The following is a 19,186-nucleotide window of genomic DNA, read 5'->3' on the forward strand; positions in this document are numbered from 1 at the left end:
ACTGATTTTTGGAGCCGGAGGTCAGAGGATGATGAAAGATAATGTATGTTTACAGCTTTGAAATTGTTAAACCTTTATCAGTGGGAGACAAGCATCTCACTTAGAAGAGCCGGAATTAAACTGTTTCAAGATAAAAAGACTTGATTAGAAAGTTCTTTGGAAAAGATCATTTAACTTTTTCTCCCTTCACCTGTTTGACTAAATCAGCAAAAGGGCAGATGCAACATAAATGCGAAATGTTAAAATATTTAATTGTACCATCTTTTCTTTTAATTGTTTTTAGGTGACGGAACAAACACTTAACGGTGAATGAAAAATCCATATATCAATTTTGTCATTTGTGGCAATAAACCATGGTCAACATAAAGGGCACTCAACAGAGTTCATAGTCTAGTCTTTTATAAAATACAAATTTGCAGGAATGATCGCAATGTTTGGTTATATTTCAAATTTATAACAGTTAATGTACAAAAAATAAGCTTCAGTGTCACTATCCTCCCAGTGAACCTTTTCAAATTATTCTTAATAAGAAATATTTAGCATGATTTACCTACATATTTAAAAAAAGGAAACAATTAAACATCTCAAAATGAGCACAATTATCATGCTTGGACTTAAATACCATCATTAACTTGGATTTAAATCAGTTTGATGAAGCTCAAGTCTGTAGCTGTTTGTTATTCTACTGACAAACAGACAGCACTGATAATGTAACAGGCTTGGGGAAGTATTAAAAATTAATAATGTTATCTTTCACTGCCAGTAAATCATCAAACCCATAACCATGAAATATTTTTTGTATAATCAAAATTAAGTGCTGTTATTTTACTGAAACTATTAAAAACACATCCAGCATCTGATACGTTGTTCAGAAGCCCTAACCAGACTCTAACTAATAAAAGTTATGACTTTTGATGAAGACACAACGAAGACAAGCTAGACATACATCACTGCACTGATAATAAAAAACTCTGATGAATATATGTTTTGGTTAATGAGAAAAGATGAGACTAAAATGTATGTAGTGGATAGTAAACCATGACGTTTGCCCCAACTTTGCGACTATTCAGTCTGACCAAAACAATTAAGGGCTTAACATGTTTTGAGTTTCCACCAATTAAAAGTAGGCCAAAACTTTTAAAGGTGACATATCATGCAAAATGGACTTTTTAATGGTTCTTTACCTGAAATATGTGTCCCTGGCATGTCTACAAACCCCCCGAAAATGAAAAAAATCCATTCTGCCCCTGTTTTGATTTCTCCACCTTTCTGTAAATGTGTGTGAAACGAGCCGTTTCAGACTTCAGTGTTTTTGTTACGTAACAACAATATCCGGTCTGTCACGGAGTCAGAGCTCAGAGCTTGTTCAGCCCATAGACTGTATAAAATAATACTGAATCCCTCCCCCGTTTTTCATTACCTGCACAAATGTGTGCTAACAAGGAGCTTAGGAGGGAGGCATGCTAGTTGTAGGCTGTCTTAATAAACACAAAGGTCAGTTTTACTCCCCACGTCTGCAGATTTGAAGATCTAGTGGATGATTTTTATTTATCATGGATAAGTGCTAGCGCTAGTTAGCATAGCCACATAGCTACATGTTCGTAGCTGTGTACCAAGACACACGTCGACATACTGATAAATAAAACAACAAGAAACACTAAATCTATGACCAATCCTTCAGAAAGGTCCTGCTACAGGCGCCTCTCTGTCAGGATCAGATTCTGGATCAGATTCAGAGGGTTGAAGTAACGTGATCTCTGGGCAGCCGTGTATATTCAGCCAACATGTAAACATTAGATCAACGTGCTGGAGAGCCGAGGCACATCCACTTCCGGAGGGGGCGTGGTCAGAGGGAAAACAGAGTGTTCTGAGGAGGACTGAAGAAGAGGGCATTTCAGGCATGCCAAAATCTGATTTCAAAGTGTTTTTTTGAGCATAAACTTTAAAGACATGTTTTGGGGACCTCTTAGACCAATATATATTAATATATATTGATGAAAAAAGTGTGATATGTCACCTTTAAGGGCTAAAAGACGAAAAATGTGACTACAACTAAAAGGCATTTCAGTCTAAAGACAACCAAATGAACACTGGATATGAATCCATACATTTTATTTGCTCCAATAGCTAATCAGCTTCAGTTGTTTTTTGGAGATCTCAACTTGTGTACTCTATTCACCAATATAACTAAGCTGGTTTCCCCCGTTTAATGGACCATGTAATCTTATTATTCAAGGATTACAAAGCTGGTTTCCTGATTATGACGGTAGTTTTTTTGGTGATGTAGAAAAAAACAATATGCTGCTTGCTGTGATAGGCCAGATCACAACATGCTGCCAATGAGGTAAGTTCAACCCATTTCTATGTTTGTTTTGTGCTTTTGCAACTCTTGGGATTCCAGTTGTGATAATCTGGTGTTTAGTCAAGATCTCCGGAAAACAAGTGAAATTAACTCAGTGTGACTGGAAAACTGAGTAAACTAAATGAATGACCGACGTCTGCTTTGGGCTTTCAAATCCCCAGACTGGGTGATGTGTTTGTTTTATATCATGAACCTGGGTGCTACTAGTTTAGTTTTAACTAGTTTAGTTTAATACAGACCCACACAAACTGCTCTGTTGGTGAAATTACTTACAAAGTGCACCAAACTAGAACCTATTCATGGCTAAACCTAACCCTAGTCTGCAACAGAGACTCTATTGACCAGACACTAAAGTGAAATTATTCATCCATTTAAGATTTTTTTTTTTTTTTAAGATTTTTGCCTTCAGGAGATAAAGCTCTGAAGCTGATCTCAGACTACGTTCACACTGCAAGGCTTAATGTTAAATTCCGATTTTTTGTTTGCTTGTTCACATTACCAACTATAATGTGACCTGTATCTGATTCCAGTGTGAACTGTTTGCGGCCCCGAACTGCCCCACATGCGCAAAAGAACAGTAACAATGACGTCACATGCAGCTGTTTCACAAACGTAAACATGGAGGAAGCCAGCATTTTCGCCTTTGTTACAAAGTTTTTGTGCAGTAGGAGCCGGAGAATGAATGAATGAATGACCAGGTGCAGAAGAGGTCAAGTATAAAGAAAAAGAGAGCCAAATTGCTTGTTTCAGCTTTTTGCGGAGCTGTGGCCGCGAATACGATTGAAAGGTCCATGTGGATGCGGACACGGAGTCAGGAGTGGTGGGTCTGCGATGTTAATAGTTTCAGAGACAGAGTTTATTCAAAACTTCCGGGGCAACTTTCAATTACATCAGTCAGCTGCTCTCCCAAGGACTCCTTCAGCAGGACACTCAATTGAGACGCTTCATCGTTGCTATCCTCCATTTTTGCAAGGCTACTGCTGCACAGAATTGTGACGTGTGTCACTATAAAGTAGCGTGAAAGTACCAAATGTGCATCAAATCCGCCTTGGCCGTTCACACCGAGGTCGAATTGAAAAAAAATCTGATCTCTATCTGATTCAGGACCACATATGGAAGTGGTCTAAATCTGTTTTGGGCCAGATTTAAATGTGTTCACACTGCCTCTAAAAAATCTGACTTGGTCACTTGACTCCGAAAAAATCAGATTTGGGCCACTTTTGTCTGCAGTGTGAACATAGCCTTAGAGGCCGATAACCTTCAATGACAGCTGTGTTTTGGTCACAGACATTTTCCAAAGCACAGATGTATCAGATATTTGAAACAACAGCTTTTGAACTTTTATATCAATGTCTTTTGTTTTAAATCATGCTAACTTTCCAAGCTGACATTAAATGATTGCTTGCTTTTTTGTATAAACAAGTTTTTATGAAATGTAGCTAACTTTTAAGCTTTAGTTATTTTTCAATATAACCAAACATGGAGTAAGAGTGAAGAGCTTCTCTGCAAGGAGCAGTCAGTTTGGAGCCTGAGCACCACAATGGTTCTTGTTTTAACATTATGTGGCGCTCATTCATCCTGGACTGCATACCAGGCTGTTTCCCAAGATCATGCTCTGAATACTGAATAGCTGCAACATAATGTGGAATGAATGCATTATGTGCACTACCACAACGGCATTTTCTTCTCCAAAGATCTATTATCTTATCTCTCTGTGGAGTCTAAACAAGCCAGGCTTCACTCAATTTGCTGCTTAAAGTGAGATGTTTAAGTGTGTTTGTTATTGGTGCACTCTCATGTTGATATTTCACTTTTCACTTAAACACTGAGGTGCTCTTTGGAGTCTATTTTTTACAATAATCAGGCATATTTAAAGCATGCTTTCTGTTGTGAGTTGCAAAGTTTCTTGCAATAAATGCATTCCTTTCCATGAGGAGAATTTCTGCAGATCACTTATCAGCAAATTCTTCAGTCAAGTACTCCTTTCACTCCCCTATGAGAAAAGGATGCTTTTGGTGAGTGCACAATCACACACACACACGTCTGCAGGCAGAGAGGAAAAGGAGTGGGAGGATGTGATGGTAAGATCTTTCCCAGCTTTCCTTCTTTTTGCTTACATGAGGTCATCCAACCACCATGGTGAACAGAGATGATATCAATAGTCAATAGAAAAACTAACAATGCATTTTAAGCAAAGTTTATGAAAGAAATGCATCCATTTAATTTTGATGATACATTCATACTTCTCCTTTTTAATTCTATAAAACAGAGCCATATATTATCACATAAACACACAATAATTGACATTAAGAAAAGAAACTGCTGAAACATGCATTTGCAATGTTAACAATGTGTATATGTCACAATGATAGAGACATAACACTCCTAATAGTGTACACAATTGAAATGTATACTCAATATACAGCTCCGTTATCATGATGCAGAGTCTCTTTACGCTTGCTGGGCTGCAGCCCGCGCAGCTAACCGCTCCTGTTTCTCCTTCTCTACCCTCTCCCTCGTCTCCTTCTCTCTCTGGATCAGCTGCTTCTTTTCAGACTCCCATCCCTGCACCCGCTTCTCATACTGCTCCAAGTCCGGTTTCTCAGCAGCTGCCAGGTTCTGCTGGGCCAGAGCAGTCACTAAAGCCTGAAAAGAGGCAGAGTCTACTTTACCCTGAGACTCCAGCTCGCTCCTCAGCTCCTGAATAAAAAAAAGGAAACAGGAAGAGGTTAAAGTTCCCCAGCGTGGCCTCATCACTTTATTCAGATAACTTGGGTGAAACTCTTTTAATCAGTGAATTCTTTCTTTGGTACATTGGAAAATGCTCAAACTTCTTTGAAAACATTCCCTAATTCCCATGAGAGAGTGATTATATTGAGTCAAGTCTGTAAAAACACCGACGTCTGGATGTTCTGATGAAGAAATCTGAAAGCCTTCATTTCATTTTGGAAATGCATGCACATAGAGGCCCATAAAACAGTCCGTCTGCTCACATGGTCTACTCTGATGTCTCGATTTCAAATATTGAAAGGCTTTTTTTAAAGGGTAATTCAGCATAAACGAGTAGATTAGGTAACTTCGCCCTTCCAAATTTATCCATTGTTTGACATCTTTGATGACTCAGCTCTTGTAACATCTCATAGCCAGGCTTTTCTTTTTTTTTTTACAGCTCTTAACATTTAAGGCTTATCTCTGTAAGACCCCTTTCAACGCCAGAGGTCAGACACAAAGATATAAATTTGAACTTCCTATCACCAAAAACAGGAACTTTAAGTGGTCATATTTTTATCAGGTGAAGTTTCTTCATAGATTACGTTTGAGCTATTGCAGGCCAAACTGTGGCTGCCAACTGATATGGTCTGCTGGAACAAGTCCAAAACTTTTTGTTCTTTTTAATCAAGACACAAAAACAAAAAAAAACTCTAAAAACAAAAGCCAATAAAAGGTTTAAAACACAAAGCTCAAACTTAAGTCCCGTTTCTTGTTATTGAAGGATAATTCAGAACAATGAGCAATAAACCTTCATTTATTATTGGACAAATGTATTTTATCATAACACACAGAGAGCTCAAGTTGTTTTCAGTCATAGGCCTAATCTCAATGTCCACCCTCAAGCACTCACTGACTTTGAGGTGCATTCCCACTAAATCTGTGAGGGCTGAGGGCTGTCCCCCCTGTCAAATCATCAGGTGTGTGAGGGATCTCTCACTGACTTCTTGAGCCCTTTATGCCCCCTTTCCTTAAGTGGGCATTTTTTGCAGACTTAGCGTAAGGGAATTACCCAGAGTTCATAGCATTGTGACGTGAAACATGGGATTCCCAGGGGAATCCCCTGAGCATAGAAGGGTAAACAAATGCAGTAACATGAAATTAAAAACAGGTGGCAGTTAAAAAGAAAATTGCAATAAAAATTCCTAATATCGCTAATGTGAGCTACATGTTGTCATGCAGGTTACCTGAGAAGTCTTAAAGTGCTGTCCCATTCCAAGTTCTACGGTTTGAGCCCTTACAGCCTCCTGCCCTCAATCACTTTCCAGCTGACGTCAATTAAGTCAAGAAGGGCTCAGGGCTTAGGGCGGACATTGAGATTGGGCCTTAGTTTTGATAAACTGGGCGTCTCGAGAAGGTTCCAGTGACACAAGCCATAACAACTAACTTGCACCTGCACGTGCGAGAGAGCGAGCTACTTAGCTTACAGCTACATGCGTGGGAGAGGTGACAGCGTCCTTATTAGCTTGTACAGTTGGACAGTGCAGATTTTCTGCCGAATTCTGGGCCTGGGTAACAAAGCTGGTTAGGCCTTCGTTTTGAGGAGACACAAAAACAACGCGCTAATCGAAACAGAAGCTTACTAGCTCAACTTCGTTAGCTACGCAGTTATCAAGTGGCTAGCTGCTTATGATACTGAAAAGTAAAGCACAAACACAAACAGCTAACATGGCTTACAGCAGTCAATTCAAAACAACATGCATCTATTCATCCTCATTTCAATAAACAGCTTCTTTAAAATGTGTTTTTAAGGATATATCCATGAATCACGTGGGTCACCACTTCCAATCAAAAATTTGAAGAAAAATCATCCCTTATTATCCCTAATTATAAGTGGAAATAACCTTCTGTAAACATCCCCTCAGATTTTACTCTGACAGATCTGTCACAGCCCTGCAGATGACCAGGAACCCTGTTTATCACATGTTTACTGGCTTGACCTTACAAGGTAATCAATGTAAACTCAGTTGCTTCTACAAGCAACTGACATCTACAGCACACAAAAAACCACTCACTTTGAACCTGCTGACATATTGAGGTAGCTTAGACTTCTCGGCTTGATCATCTTCATCCACTTCCTCTTCTTTCTTGTCCTCTTCACCTGCTGACTCCTCTCCAGATGAGTCTGAGTCTGAGGTTGATGAGAGCTCCTGCAGCAAATCATTCACGTTGTCCAGCTGAAGAATAATGAAAATAGATAGGTTGTGAATTTTGTATTTTTTTTTTTGCAAAATCAATATAAATTACTGTTTGGAAACAGCTGTTATTCATTACATCAAAGTCATAGGTCAAAGTGGAATTAAACTTTTAACAGGGAGATTCAGTGTCTTATGCAAAATGGGTATGTGATGATGAAAGAGGCTGATCACCTCACTTGACAACTCACCTCTAAATCTTAGGAAGAGGTAAGTTTAACTGTCACCTGAGGTGGCAGTCACCAGCACCTTCATTTGAGATGTAATATTTCCTCTCTGTCCTGCGGTCTTATCTGCTCTGTCTACAATTTTGCGGTGCCACTGTCTGACTCAGGCCGGCTTGGTTCCTGTTTCAGTGATTCTCACAGACATCCTCAGCGCTCCAGGCTCTTCAAAATCTCATTAGACTGGGACAAAGCTGAACTATTAAACCGGACAGCACAGGCCGGATTACAGATCGCGTTTGTGCATATATATGAAAAACCACAACATGACAGCGTGCGTGTTTCATCTCAGCTGATGAAGATGGTGTGCATCATACACCCCACCTGGATAATAACACCAGTCTGTATTATGTCTGTTGTGCAGCGCTGTGATGTTAATATTCCCATTATGTCTACAAGCACCTTCTAATGTTTTAGACTTGGCAACATGTACTTGTAAACACAATCCAAAGTGATTTTTCATCAAATGTCCAGCAGTTTTGGAAAAATGTTTACCTGACATTGACGCATTCCATAGAAGTTCAAACAAATTCTGTCAGACAGGATTTGTTTTTTTGCTGCTTATCTTGTTCTTGTGGCATCAGTGCAGCGTAGTGTTGTGCACTATTTTGCTTCTGTAGTGAAATAAAATCATTTTCTACAGATAAGGTGTGCATTATTTATCACAGGGGAAATAGTTGAGAGAATGATGATGGCAGTACTTTATGCAGATTGCCAAAGTGCAGCGTGTGAGCAGCAGCAGCCCAGTTCTGCTGCATATTTTTAGTTACTTTTCAACCAAAACACATTTTGTTGCTGTAGAAAATATAATTTATGGGGAAAAAACGTATTCTGCTTTGTTTTTGACATAAGAAAACTCAATGTTTTTTTACTGATTAATTGACAATTGATCAGTAAAAATTTTTAAAAAAATCAATCACAATTAAATACTTAAAATGCACAACCCTTCCATCAATAAAGAACATTTTTCTCAAATTTGAAAGAAGAATTGGCGATTTGTAGTGAAAAACAAGTGAAGGGACTTGAATCTCTGAAGCTCATCAATGGTCAAATACCACTGGGTGTTGTGAACAGAGGCCCTGAAGTCCAGGATAGGATGGCCTTAGCTGCAGACATCCTGAGTTTGGGTTTGCATAAAATGTTCTACATAGACAGATTGGACTGAACAGAGATGCAGATTGCACAACGAAAACACCTTCTGGTTCATTATTTCCGTTATTATGTGACATGATGTAATCAGATGTTACAATGTTACAATGTCATTTAGCAGACGCTTTTATCCAAAGCGACGTACATACGAGAACAAGAACAACACAAGCAAAGATCTAGACAAGAGGAAACAAGATCAGTACGGGTAACAAAGTGCTTCAAGTCAATTTGGGTGCAGGTACTGCCAAGCAGTGTAAAGGCAATGCACAAAAATAAGTAAGGAATTATTATTATTTTTTTTTTTTTCCCCGAAATAAGGAACATCTACAATGAAGCAATCAACCAATTTAAGACCTTCCATTATCAGCATCAACAATTAACATCACCACAATAATGACCAAAGTACCAAGTGCTGGGTCACTCAAGAGCTGAACACAGATTCCCAGAGTAGAGCAGGACAGTGCGAGTAGATGTGCATCATTACAACATTTATTCTCCTGATAATCGCTCAATTTAGAGTATCTATTTATTGATTCAACACCGCTTTGCTTTTTCCCCCAAAATGTAAATCTTATGCAACATTATTTGTTTAAGCAACTCACTGGGATTATCAACATGCTGCCTGAGATTACTGTTGTAAATATTGATTTCCCAGCCCTCTGTGACTCAATGAGAGCAATCAAAAGCAGAAATAATGAACCTAATGATGACCATGATGCACAACATAGCACAGTTGATATCTTACTGGCTTTAGAGGTCAATCTGAACTGAAACACACTTGTTCACATGTTGTCTAAGGTCTTAGATCGTAAGGAGGCTACTCACTGATTCACTCCTTGATAAAATAAAACATGTAAACAACTAGCTTTACAGTTAACTTGAAACAGCGATCTACGGTATGTGCCAGAGGGTTTTCATATTTCTGATGCATGTAGGATATCACACAAAAGAAAACCACATCAAAACATTTTGTTTTTTACCGTGTCTTTGGACAGCTTGACGTCACCAGAAGCAGCGGCCACTCCCTCCATGACAGCCAGTGCTCGGCCCAGATACCCAGGACCCCAGAAGAGAGGCATCCCTTTGAACACAGCATGTATTCCACTTGACATCTCCAGCTTACCTGAGTGGGAGCATTGTGAGACAAAGATTTAATGAGACCAACAGAAGAGGGGGAAAATGTATGAGGGATGAAATACAACAATACACACCGAGAAGGGCATTGCCGAGCAGCTGGGCACTGAGGCCAACAGTGTTGTCCTGCTTCAGTCCACAGATGAGCAGAGATGCCCCCAGTGCTCGCTCCTCTGACACCTAAACACAACGTGGATAAAGTCTTGAACTTGAAAGCATATTTTTCATTCCTTGTGCATCATTCAGCTGCTTATCAGTTCAAGGCATCCATTTTATTAAATATCACACTTTATAATAAACACTCTGGATCATCAGTGGGGTAAACATGAGGTTTTTGAAGCCTGGGGACAATCGTTGATTACTTGTTTTCACAACCTCTCACACGTTGTTGTTGCTGCTGCTGTTTCACTCACAGTGAGTTGTGGTCTAGTTGCTTGGTAACTGCCCAGAGCGTACAGAGACAGGATCTGTGTGGAGGGAAGGTCGAAGGCTTCCTGTAGCATTACCTCTTCAACTACAGAGCACGCACCTGTGCAGGTGAAAGAAAGACATGATGTCAGTTTTATATCTCAAGTTAGCATTTCCTTAGTTCCTGTTTGAATCTTTGGATTATTCCTTTCTTCTTTCTTTTGTTTGATTGTTTCGTTTGCATGTCATTAACATTGTTGTTTTTTATTTCATTTTATTGAGTATTATTATTTATTTTAACATGTATTATTATATTTTATTATTTTATTGATTTAAATCCCTTTGTGCTACGTTTAGTGGTATGAAAAGAGCTGGACAAATAAAGTCTGATGGATTGGTTGATTATACTTCTCTATATTTATTTCTGTAATCTTTTTAGGGAACCTTTTTAACATCTGGCAAGGGACTACAGATGTAAACAAGCCTTTTGGCTAACTCTGGCATATTTACAGAAGTGTTAATAAATATGCATGGGCCTTTTAGATAATAAATAAATAAATAAATACAATAAATAAATAAATAAATAAATACAATAAATAAATAATGCATATGAGCATTTCAGGTCTTACTGTAAGTCTTATGTGAATACAGAATATTAAATTTACCCTTAAAATTATTTAAATACCCCAGATTTTAGGAATAATATGAAGTTATATAATACATGAGATGCAGAAAAAGAAGAAGTTAACAAAAGAAGACAAAAAAGAACACGAAGAAAACGAATGTTAAGAAGAAACGTTTGTTTTTAGTTTGCTATGATTCATCCTGTTTTTCTTCAGTTTTGCACTCTTTAAAACATTATTCACAAATAGACCCAAAGACAACACAAAAAAAGAAAAGAATCCCTTGAAAATTCATCATTCCAACAAATGTCATCAAAACTTCAACATCCTTATGTAACCACTGTCAACAATCCAATACCTTCTGTGTGCCTTCACTTTTCTTTTCTTATAATGAGAAAAAGTAAATAAATACTACTCAACTTTCCTCTAGCTGTCCTTCATAAACAGTGAATTGAACAGTTGTTATATGATATTAACCAGACTGTTTTGAAACCCTGATTTATTGCGTATTTCAAGCTTATTTTTCTTTTCATAGTGATTGAGAACACTTGTTTATGAAGCCTTACTTTTAAAGTCGTCATCCTTAACGTAAGAATCAATGAGCAGGTTGAAGGTGAAGTCATCTGGGAATATGCCGTACTGAACCTGCAAACACACGTACACAAACACATGTTACGGATATTTGGTTGCTGATGTTTCCCTCACATGGAGACCTGTTATCTCACAGCAACACGACACCAATCAAAACATCAAGAGATGTACTCATACTGATGCTCCTCACTGTAAACACATCACTGGCTCATGGTCTTATCTGTTTTTACTACAACACAGGGATGCTGATTGCCAGATAATATAACTCACTTAGACAGAGTGCACACGCTGAGCTGAAAATATCAAAAATGTTTGGCTTAAGTGTGTTGCTCAGATCAGTTTCAATATGCTACAGGCTAGTTAATCTGGTCATGTGACTAATTACACTGCAGCTATCAGCCCTCCTCTGATCATATGATCACTTCTATAAACAAAGCAGTCATTACATTGTGTCCAGATTACTGTCCTAGGAATGAATATGAGTGTACCTTGTTTTTAAGTGTGTACAGGGCCTTTTCTCTCGCCCCGTGTTTTACACACTGTTGGATCCAGTCATGAACGGTCCAGTCTCTCAGGTACCAACAGTTTGGACTGTGACGAAACCTGGAGATTAAAACCAGGTTAAATACATCCATCATATTTATGATTATATAACGCGCAAGACAAAATAATGATTTGAGGAAGAAGTTATAGAAGACAATCACACTGATGTGAGAAGACAGTGGGACACTATTTTTTTAGTTTCTGAACCAACAGAAATGCAACACTTATTTGATATCCCAAAAAATGTAACACAAATTGCTTGAAGACGAGAGTTTGCGTAATACAGAAACATGTTTATGTAGCTAAATAACAACAATTGCCTTTTTCAAATTCTGCAAAGCTTAAAGGTTGTATTATAACTCTCATCAAGTTGTGGAAATGAATGCGCAATTGGGAAATTTACTAAATCTTGTAATGACAAGAATGGGTGCAGATTCCAGAGAAAGGAGTAAACAGGAAAGGTCTGGGGTTACCCCGAACAAAGAAAAGCATGTGACTGAAAATAAACCAAAACAAACAATCCAGAGAGACAATTCATTCCAGGACAAGCAGGAAAAACTGGGTACCACACAAAACCAAAGGAGCAACAGAACATTAGAAAAAGACACCAGGATGAAGAATCTGATGCAGAGGTATTAGAACAGGTCTGCTCTTACTTGTAAAGGTAGTACTCGGCTTGATCAACTTCCTCTCGAGATGAAATGTTGTCTACAAACTGAAAATATGAATAGTTATTGATTTTCTGTTTGGACTTCAATCTAATTCATCTTTATGTAATCAGTGAGCAAATAAACAATGCACAGGAAGGAACACAACTTACCCGTGAGACAGAAAGAGAGCTAACAGGGAGATTCTTTTCATATGTTCGATCCATGGTGTTGGCCAGTAAAGCTGTAAGATCAAAGACTCAATATTATTAAACTTTAAATATAAAAACATTTTTCTTTGTCATTGTGAAACATTTATTAAAACAACTTGATGAAACAGAACCAAATGCAATCATCATACATTAAGAAGGTGTAATCTCAACACAAGATTACCCTCTACGCGGACGACGTTTTGATCCTTTTAACCATGCCTGAGGTATCCACCCCGGCTCTTCTTGAGACTATTAACAAATTCTGTGTTTTTTCGGGATACAGGTTAAACTTTAATAAGTCAGAAGTAATGCCACTTGGTGGGTTAGGACAGAAACCCCAAACCCCCTCCCCCTTCCCCTTTAGATGGTCTCCTGCAGGGTTTGTATACTTGGGAATAAATGTAACGGCAGATTTTGCTCAAATGTATAGAACTAATTTTGTCCCCCTATTTGAACGTATAAGATTGGATTTGGAAAGGTGGAACGCCCTTCCTGTCTCCTGGTTGGGTCGTATTGCCTTGCTGAAGATGAATATTCTTCCTAGGCTGCTATATCCAATTCAAATGATCCCGGTTCTCTTCTCTCATAAAATTATAAATGATTTGAACAGCTGGTTTAGTTCATTTATATGGGCCAAAAAGAAGGAACGTTTTAAGATAGCAACACTACGCCTCTCATCCTCAAGGAGTGGGCTGGATTTGCCAGACATTCGGAAGTACCAGTTGAGTGCTCATCTATGCACAATATCCGACTGGATGAGTAAAGACCATAGACTGTAAAAAATATGGACGTAGTATCCGTGACGTTACCCATCTGTTTCTGAAGAGCTGTTTTGAGACCAATCGGCTGCGGCAGCCATATTGCTTCTGTCGAGCCAGTGTGACGTAAAGAGGCGGGCTTTGAGCCTCCTAGCCAACAGCTGCAGTGTTCCCACAGGCAGCTGTGCCTCTCATTGGAAGACTAGTAATCTCAATATCTTCTAAATTACCAAATTAGAAAAAAATTCACCCCCCTCACAGTGAGAGGACATCGAGAAATTAGCTATTCAGACTACACTCATCTTTTGTACCAGGCTGTAAACATGTTTATTAATGCTGCAAAGATCGTCTTTTCCCCATTCATGTGTATGTGACTTCCGGTACTTCCGGAGCCAGCCTCAAGCGGATCCTCGATGAACTGCAGCTTTTAACACTTCCGCATTGGACTCATATTTTTAGACCGGAGGTTGCCGCTTGGTAAAGACTCTGTATCCCTTTGGTTGGATACTGAAGGCTCTATGTCTAAAGTTCCGTTAATGAACCTATTGTTTTTGAAAAAAATGTCATCGTTGAAACTGGCTACTGGTACTTGTAATAACCCAGTTACAATCTGTACAATTAAAGCATGGCACCCTATACGAAGACTGGAGGACAGATCACAGATCACTTCCATCTTCACTCCAATACTTGATAACCTGGATTTTCTGCCGGGAGTAAATGATGATGGTTTTCGAAGATTGGCGTCTAAAAGGACTTTCTAGTCTTGTTGATTATTTTGACGGGCCCACGTTAATGTCCTATAATCAATTGATTCAAAAATATAAAATACAGAATAAGGATTTCTTCCGTTATTTACAGGTGAGGGACTTCATTAAAAGGGACACTACACTTATTTCTAATCAGAGTTTTTCATGTGTAGAGAAACAGCTATTCTTATCACAGCAGAGCAACTCAATAAAGTCTTTCTATAATGTACAGAGAGAGTGCGGTGCTGGAGGTACAACTCACTTGAGACGGACGTGGGAGAGAGAACTTTGTGTGGATATTACAGACAACCAATGGGATGATGTCTGGCAAAGCGCGAGAACTTTGAGTGTGTGCAATAGAGTTAAATCTATCCAGTTTAAGATACTACACAGGGCTCATGTGTCCCCTTCACTTCGTCATAAATTGAATGCTGCTTGTTCCCCCCTCTGCCTGGAGTGTAAAACAGAAGTGGCTACTCTAACTCACTGCCTGTGGTCTTACTGGAAAATACAAAGATTCTGGCACCTCATAGGTCAAGAAATTAATAATATCTTAGCCACCAATCTAGAAAATGACCCATTATGTATGCTCCTTGGAACACGAAATCGAAATATTACTAACAAATATAAAAGAAATCTTTATAATATTTTAACATTTTGTGCAAGGAAGTGCATACTCTTGAACTGGATAACAGACAAAGTCCCTAATAAAACACAGTGGCATAAGTTAATCCTTGAATATGTCTCTCTTGACTATCTAACCTGTGTGTTGCATTCTAAAGACGATGTATTTCATAATACTTGGGAGCCCTTTATGTCCTATATTGGAGTGAATGTTTCTTCTGTTCTTGTAAGGGGGTTTGTGTAGGACTAAATATGTACATATGTTTGTAGGGTGAGGTCTTACCCGGATCTCCTCTCAAATGTCAATTGTGTGCTGGATTTGTGAGCTGAGTGTTTTGTTTTGTTTTGTTTTGTTTCATATTTTGTTTGTCATGTTTTTTTGTTTTAAGGGAGTCGCCCCTGTGTTTTTGCTCGTTTCTGAAAGGATAAGAAAAATCAATAAACGTATCTATTAAAAAAAAAAGAAAAAAAAAAAAGGGTGTTAAAATATCAAGGACTTATGTATGATGAAACTGATTACACTGATTTTAATTGATGCCACCTTAAGGTATCTTTATATGTACTATTTTATATGCTGCAAAAGTCATATCCACACTATTGAACAGCATTATTGGTATCATGATGAATTGGTGTTATGCTGCCCCCCTGTGTTGACTCACTGCACACACAGTAACCTCTATGCTATCTCTTTTTGCAGCTTATGGATGCACCAAATTAATATTATGTAAAAATTGCTACAGGTAGTCCAAAATGCAGCCAGCCGCCTGCTGACTGGAAAGATACAGCGGGATCACATCAGTCCTGCCCTTGCATCTTTGCACTGGTTGCCTGTTAACTTTAGGATCCAGTTCAAGGTCCTATTAATTGTTTTTAAGTGTTTAAATGGTCTGGCACCGTCTTATCTATCAGATCTTGTACAGCCTCACAGTACTTCCAGAGCACTTAGGTCATCAAACCAGCTGCTCCTGGCAGTACCTCGGTCCAGACTCTCTACTCGTGGGGACAGAGCCTTCAAAGCTGTGGAATAGCCTGCCTTTCCAGGTTAGAGCTGCACAGTCTGTGGATCACTTTAAAACACTGCTGATAACCCATCTTTTCTCCTTGGCGTTCAGTCCCAGCTAAACAAGAATCCTTGGCTTTTTACTTTTTTACTCTTTTATTTCCTAAATTGAGCTCTTACTATTCTTTTATTGTTTTTATTTATTGTTATATTGTGTATGATGATATTGTATTTTAATATCTGTACAGCACTTTGGTCAACTGAGGTTGTTTTAAATGTGCTTTATAAATAAAGCTTGACTTGACTACTATGTTAATATACAGTAGATGTTGGCTTAATCTCATACCTATTTTTTTTGTCATTCAACTTTTTTTAATTGCATTTTTTCAATATTTCCTCTTCATCACAAATTGACAAATTATTTATAAGGTATACAAAACCAACAAAAAGAAAATGAAAAAAAATACATATAATAATAATAATAATAATAATAATAATAATAATAATAATAATAAAATAAACAAATAAATAAATACAAAAAATAATGATAAAGATAATAATAAAATAGCATTCCTAATTTTCTCGGTGATGTTTAGAGGTTAACATATATAGTATTTCATTTCATAATATGACGTTCATCAGACAAAGAAGACAAATTAATTGCCCACCATAGTCACCTTCTCCAATCATTTCCAAATAAGGACCCCATATTGATCTGAATATTTGGTGCTATTGTTGATTCTGTAGATAAGCTGTTCAAAATAAGCTATCCTGGCCAATTCATCTCTCCATTCGCTAAAACGAATCTTCAGTTATGATTTCCAATGCCTCAGCACTATCCTGCATCCTGTTATAAAAGCTAATTTCACCCAAATATACATTCTTGAGGACAGATTAGTCTCCTCTGGTAAAATACCTAGTGCACATAACTCGTAACTATTTTTTAATAAGTCCTTTGGTTTGCTGTTCACATATCCTAGTTACTTCCAAACTCTGGCACCGTTATTTAGACAGGCCTTTCGTTAATTAGCCTACTTCTTTTTAATGCTCCATGTGTTCTAATGTTTATTCTATCTGGGTTTTAAATTGCATACCTGTTTTTTTCTGTGGCTCTTTGTTTAATACCTGTGTGAAGCACTTTGTGACTTATGTCTGTGAAAAGTGACATAAATAAACTTTGGTTTTAATGAACACCTGTGCAAGGTAAGATCAGGAACTTATAAAATGTGGTGACCAGGCTGCGCCAGATTGTGTACACATCCAAGAGGAGGCTACTGGTGTTGTTGAGCCAGAGAAAGAAGGACTGACTTGAGTTTTCAAAATGCAACCCACAAATCCATGTTCTCTTTTAATGAGGTTGCTAGTAAGTACCAAATACTGATGCCCCAGCATAGACACCAAAGTTAGAGACAACAAACACTCCCAGGATAAAAAAAAAACATGATATGTAGCACATGCATGGACAAAACTGTATGTCCTCTGTAGTCTTCAGTGTCCACTGGTCCTGGATAGGTCACCATTCTATCAGTTTATAACATTGGTAGTCAGTTATAGATATAGATTTACACACATCTTCACATAAATAAGAAATGAACCCTCCTATTATTTTTTTTAACAAGTGTCTGCATCTTACTGTTTGTTTTTTAACCCTCTTTTTATTCTTACTGCCCTTTTATTATGCCCTCTAGCACTTTGAGATTTGCTCCAAATGTAAAGTGCATGATAAATAAAATATATTATTATTATTATTATTATTATTATTATTATTATTATTATTATTATCCATCCATCCATCCATCCATTATCTTGACCGCTTATCCCGTTAGGGGTCACGGGGGGCTGAGGCCTATCCCAGCTGGCTTCGGGCGGAAGGCAGGGTACACCCTGGACAGGTCGCCAACCTATCACAGAGCTAACACAGAGAGACAGACAACCATTCATGCACACACTCACACCTACGGGCAATTTAGAGTGATCAATCAACCTGAGCATGTTTTTGGACTGTGGGAGGAAGCCGGAGTACCCAGAGAGAACCCACGCATGCACGGGGAGAACATGCAAACTCCACGCAGAAAGGCACCCGCCCGGCTGGGGATTCGATTATTATTATTAATTATTATTATTATCCTTGGGGTCAATTGGACCCCATTTAATGTTTAACGTCTCTAAATTAATGACTAACATCATTTTTTTGGCTTCATATTTCATGACTTTTCCTAATTTAATGGGGAGATCTGGAAAAAAGTAAAATTAAAATATTGATCTTTTCCAATTTCCTGTTGCATTGGTGTTCCTTGGGGTGACCCCATGCTGTTACAGCTGTATACAACATAAGAAACATCAACATTTTACACACATTAGTTTAGGTTGTTTTGGATCATATTGAGGTCACTATAACCAATGAAACTTCTGCATGTGACTCCTGGAGCTGGGATCGAACCACCAACCTTCAGATTGAGATATAAAATTTCCAGCCACCATGTCTCTGAAGACATTCAATGATGAGGCCTGTGTTGTACGGTTTGATAACATTGAGACAAGGCATGGCCAACGAGAGCATGACAAACTCGCAGTAGTTTAATGTTGTGTTTTACAAATAAATTCCTTCTGAATACTTTAAATTGTGTTTATGCTGGAAATATATTTTATTTAAAGGCTATTTAGGTAGTCAACAACGAAACAAAGTACCTGACACATAAACCTGGGTAACAATCAATTTCAGGAGGTTTAAATTGCTGGGGTCAAATTGACCCCAAGGATAAAAGATGTTAGTAAATTTGAGGGTAACAGGAGGGTTAAGAACATGCTATTTATCTTGGACTGTGTGAGGTCCTCAATGTGACATGGACATGTTAGCATCATCAGTTTTGAGTCTTACCCAGGTTCTGAGGATCTCTCCCTCTTGCTTCCCATAATTTGGTGTCTGTATAAGCTGCTGAGAGCAACCATCTCCTGGCTGCAAACACAAACAATAAACCAGCACATGTAGAGAACAATTCAATATGTGCAACATGAAGCTAGCATCCTACAGTTAGCTAACAACATGATATGGGGACACATAGCTCTTATTGCCTAAACGCCCACATTAAAAGGAAGAAATAGAAGACCAACAGATCAATTCATGGTAAAAATAGAATATTCAATCGTAGCCAAAATGTATAAAGTGCTTACCTGAGAGGGAAGGAGATAAACATTTAACTT

The 19,186-nt window shown here is 38.2% G+C and overlaps 1 protein-coding gene across 1 annotated transcript in view; it reads right to left on the reverse strand.

The window, feature by feature from the left end:
- Positions 1 to 4,543: 4,543 nt before the first annotated feature.
- Positions 4,544 to 19,186, reverse strand: part of mrps27 (mitochondrial ribosomal protein S27) — a 14,725-nt gene continuing 82 nt past the window's right edge. Inside the window, exons 1-11 of the mRNA XM_034692960.1 lie at positions 19,157 to 19,186; positions 18,864 to 18,941; positions 12,819 to 12,889; positions 12,655 to 12,713; positions 11,944 to 12,058; positions 11,431 to 11,509; positions 10,247 to 10,362; positions 9,911 to 10,013; positions 9,680 to 9,822; positions 7,147 to 7,308; positions 4,544 to 5,062 (exon numbers count right to left, since the gene is read on the reverse strand). The exon at positions 19,157 to 19,186 is cut by the window's right edge and continues 82 nt beyond it. Coding sequence (XP_034548851.1) covers positions 4,814 to 5,062; positions 7,147 to 7,308; positions 9,680 to 9,822; positions 9,911 to 10,013; positions 10,247 to 10,362; positions 11,431 to 11,509; positions 11,944 to 12,058; positions 12,655 to 12,713; positions 12,819 to 12,889; positions 18,864 to 18,941; positions 19,157 to 19,186 — 1,205 coding nt within the window. The 3' untranslated portion in view covers positions 4,544 to 4,813. The remainder of the gene's footprint in view (positions 5,063 to 7,146; positions 7,309 to 9,679; positions 9,823 to 9,910; positions 10,014 to 10,246; positions 10,363 to 11,430; positions 11,510 to 11,943; positions 12,059 to 12,654; positions 12,714 to 12,818; positions 12,890 to 18,863; positions 18,942 to 19,156) is intronic.

This window comes from Notolabrus celidotus, chromosome 9, assembly GCF_009762535.1.
Source record: "Notolabrus celidotus isolate fNotCel1 chromosome 9, fNotCel1.pri, whole genome shotgun sequence".
Classification (NCBI taxonomy): Eukaryota; Metazoa; Chordata; class Actinopteri; order Labriformes; family Labridae; genus Notolabrus; species Notolabrus celidotus.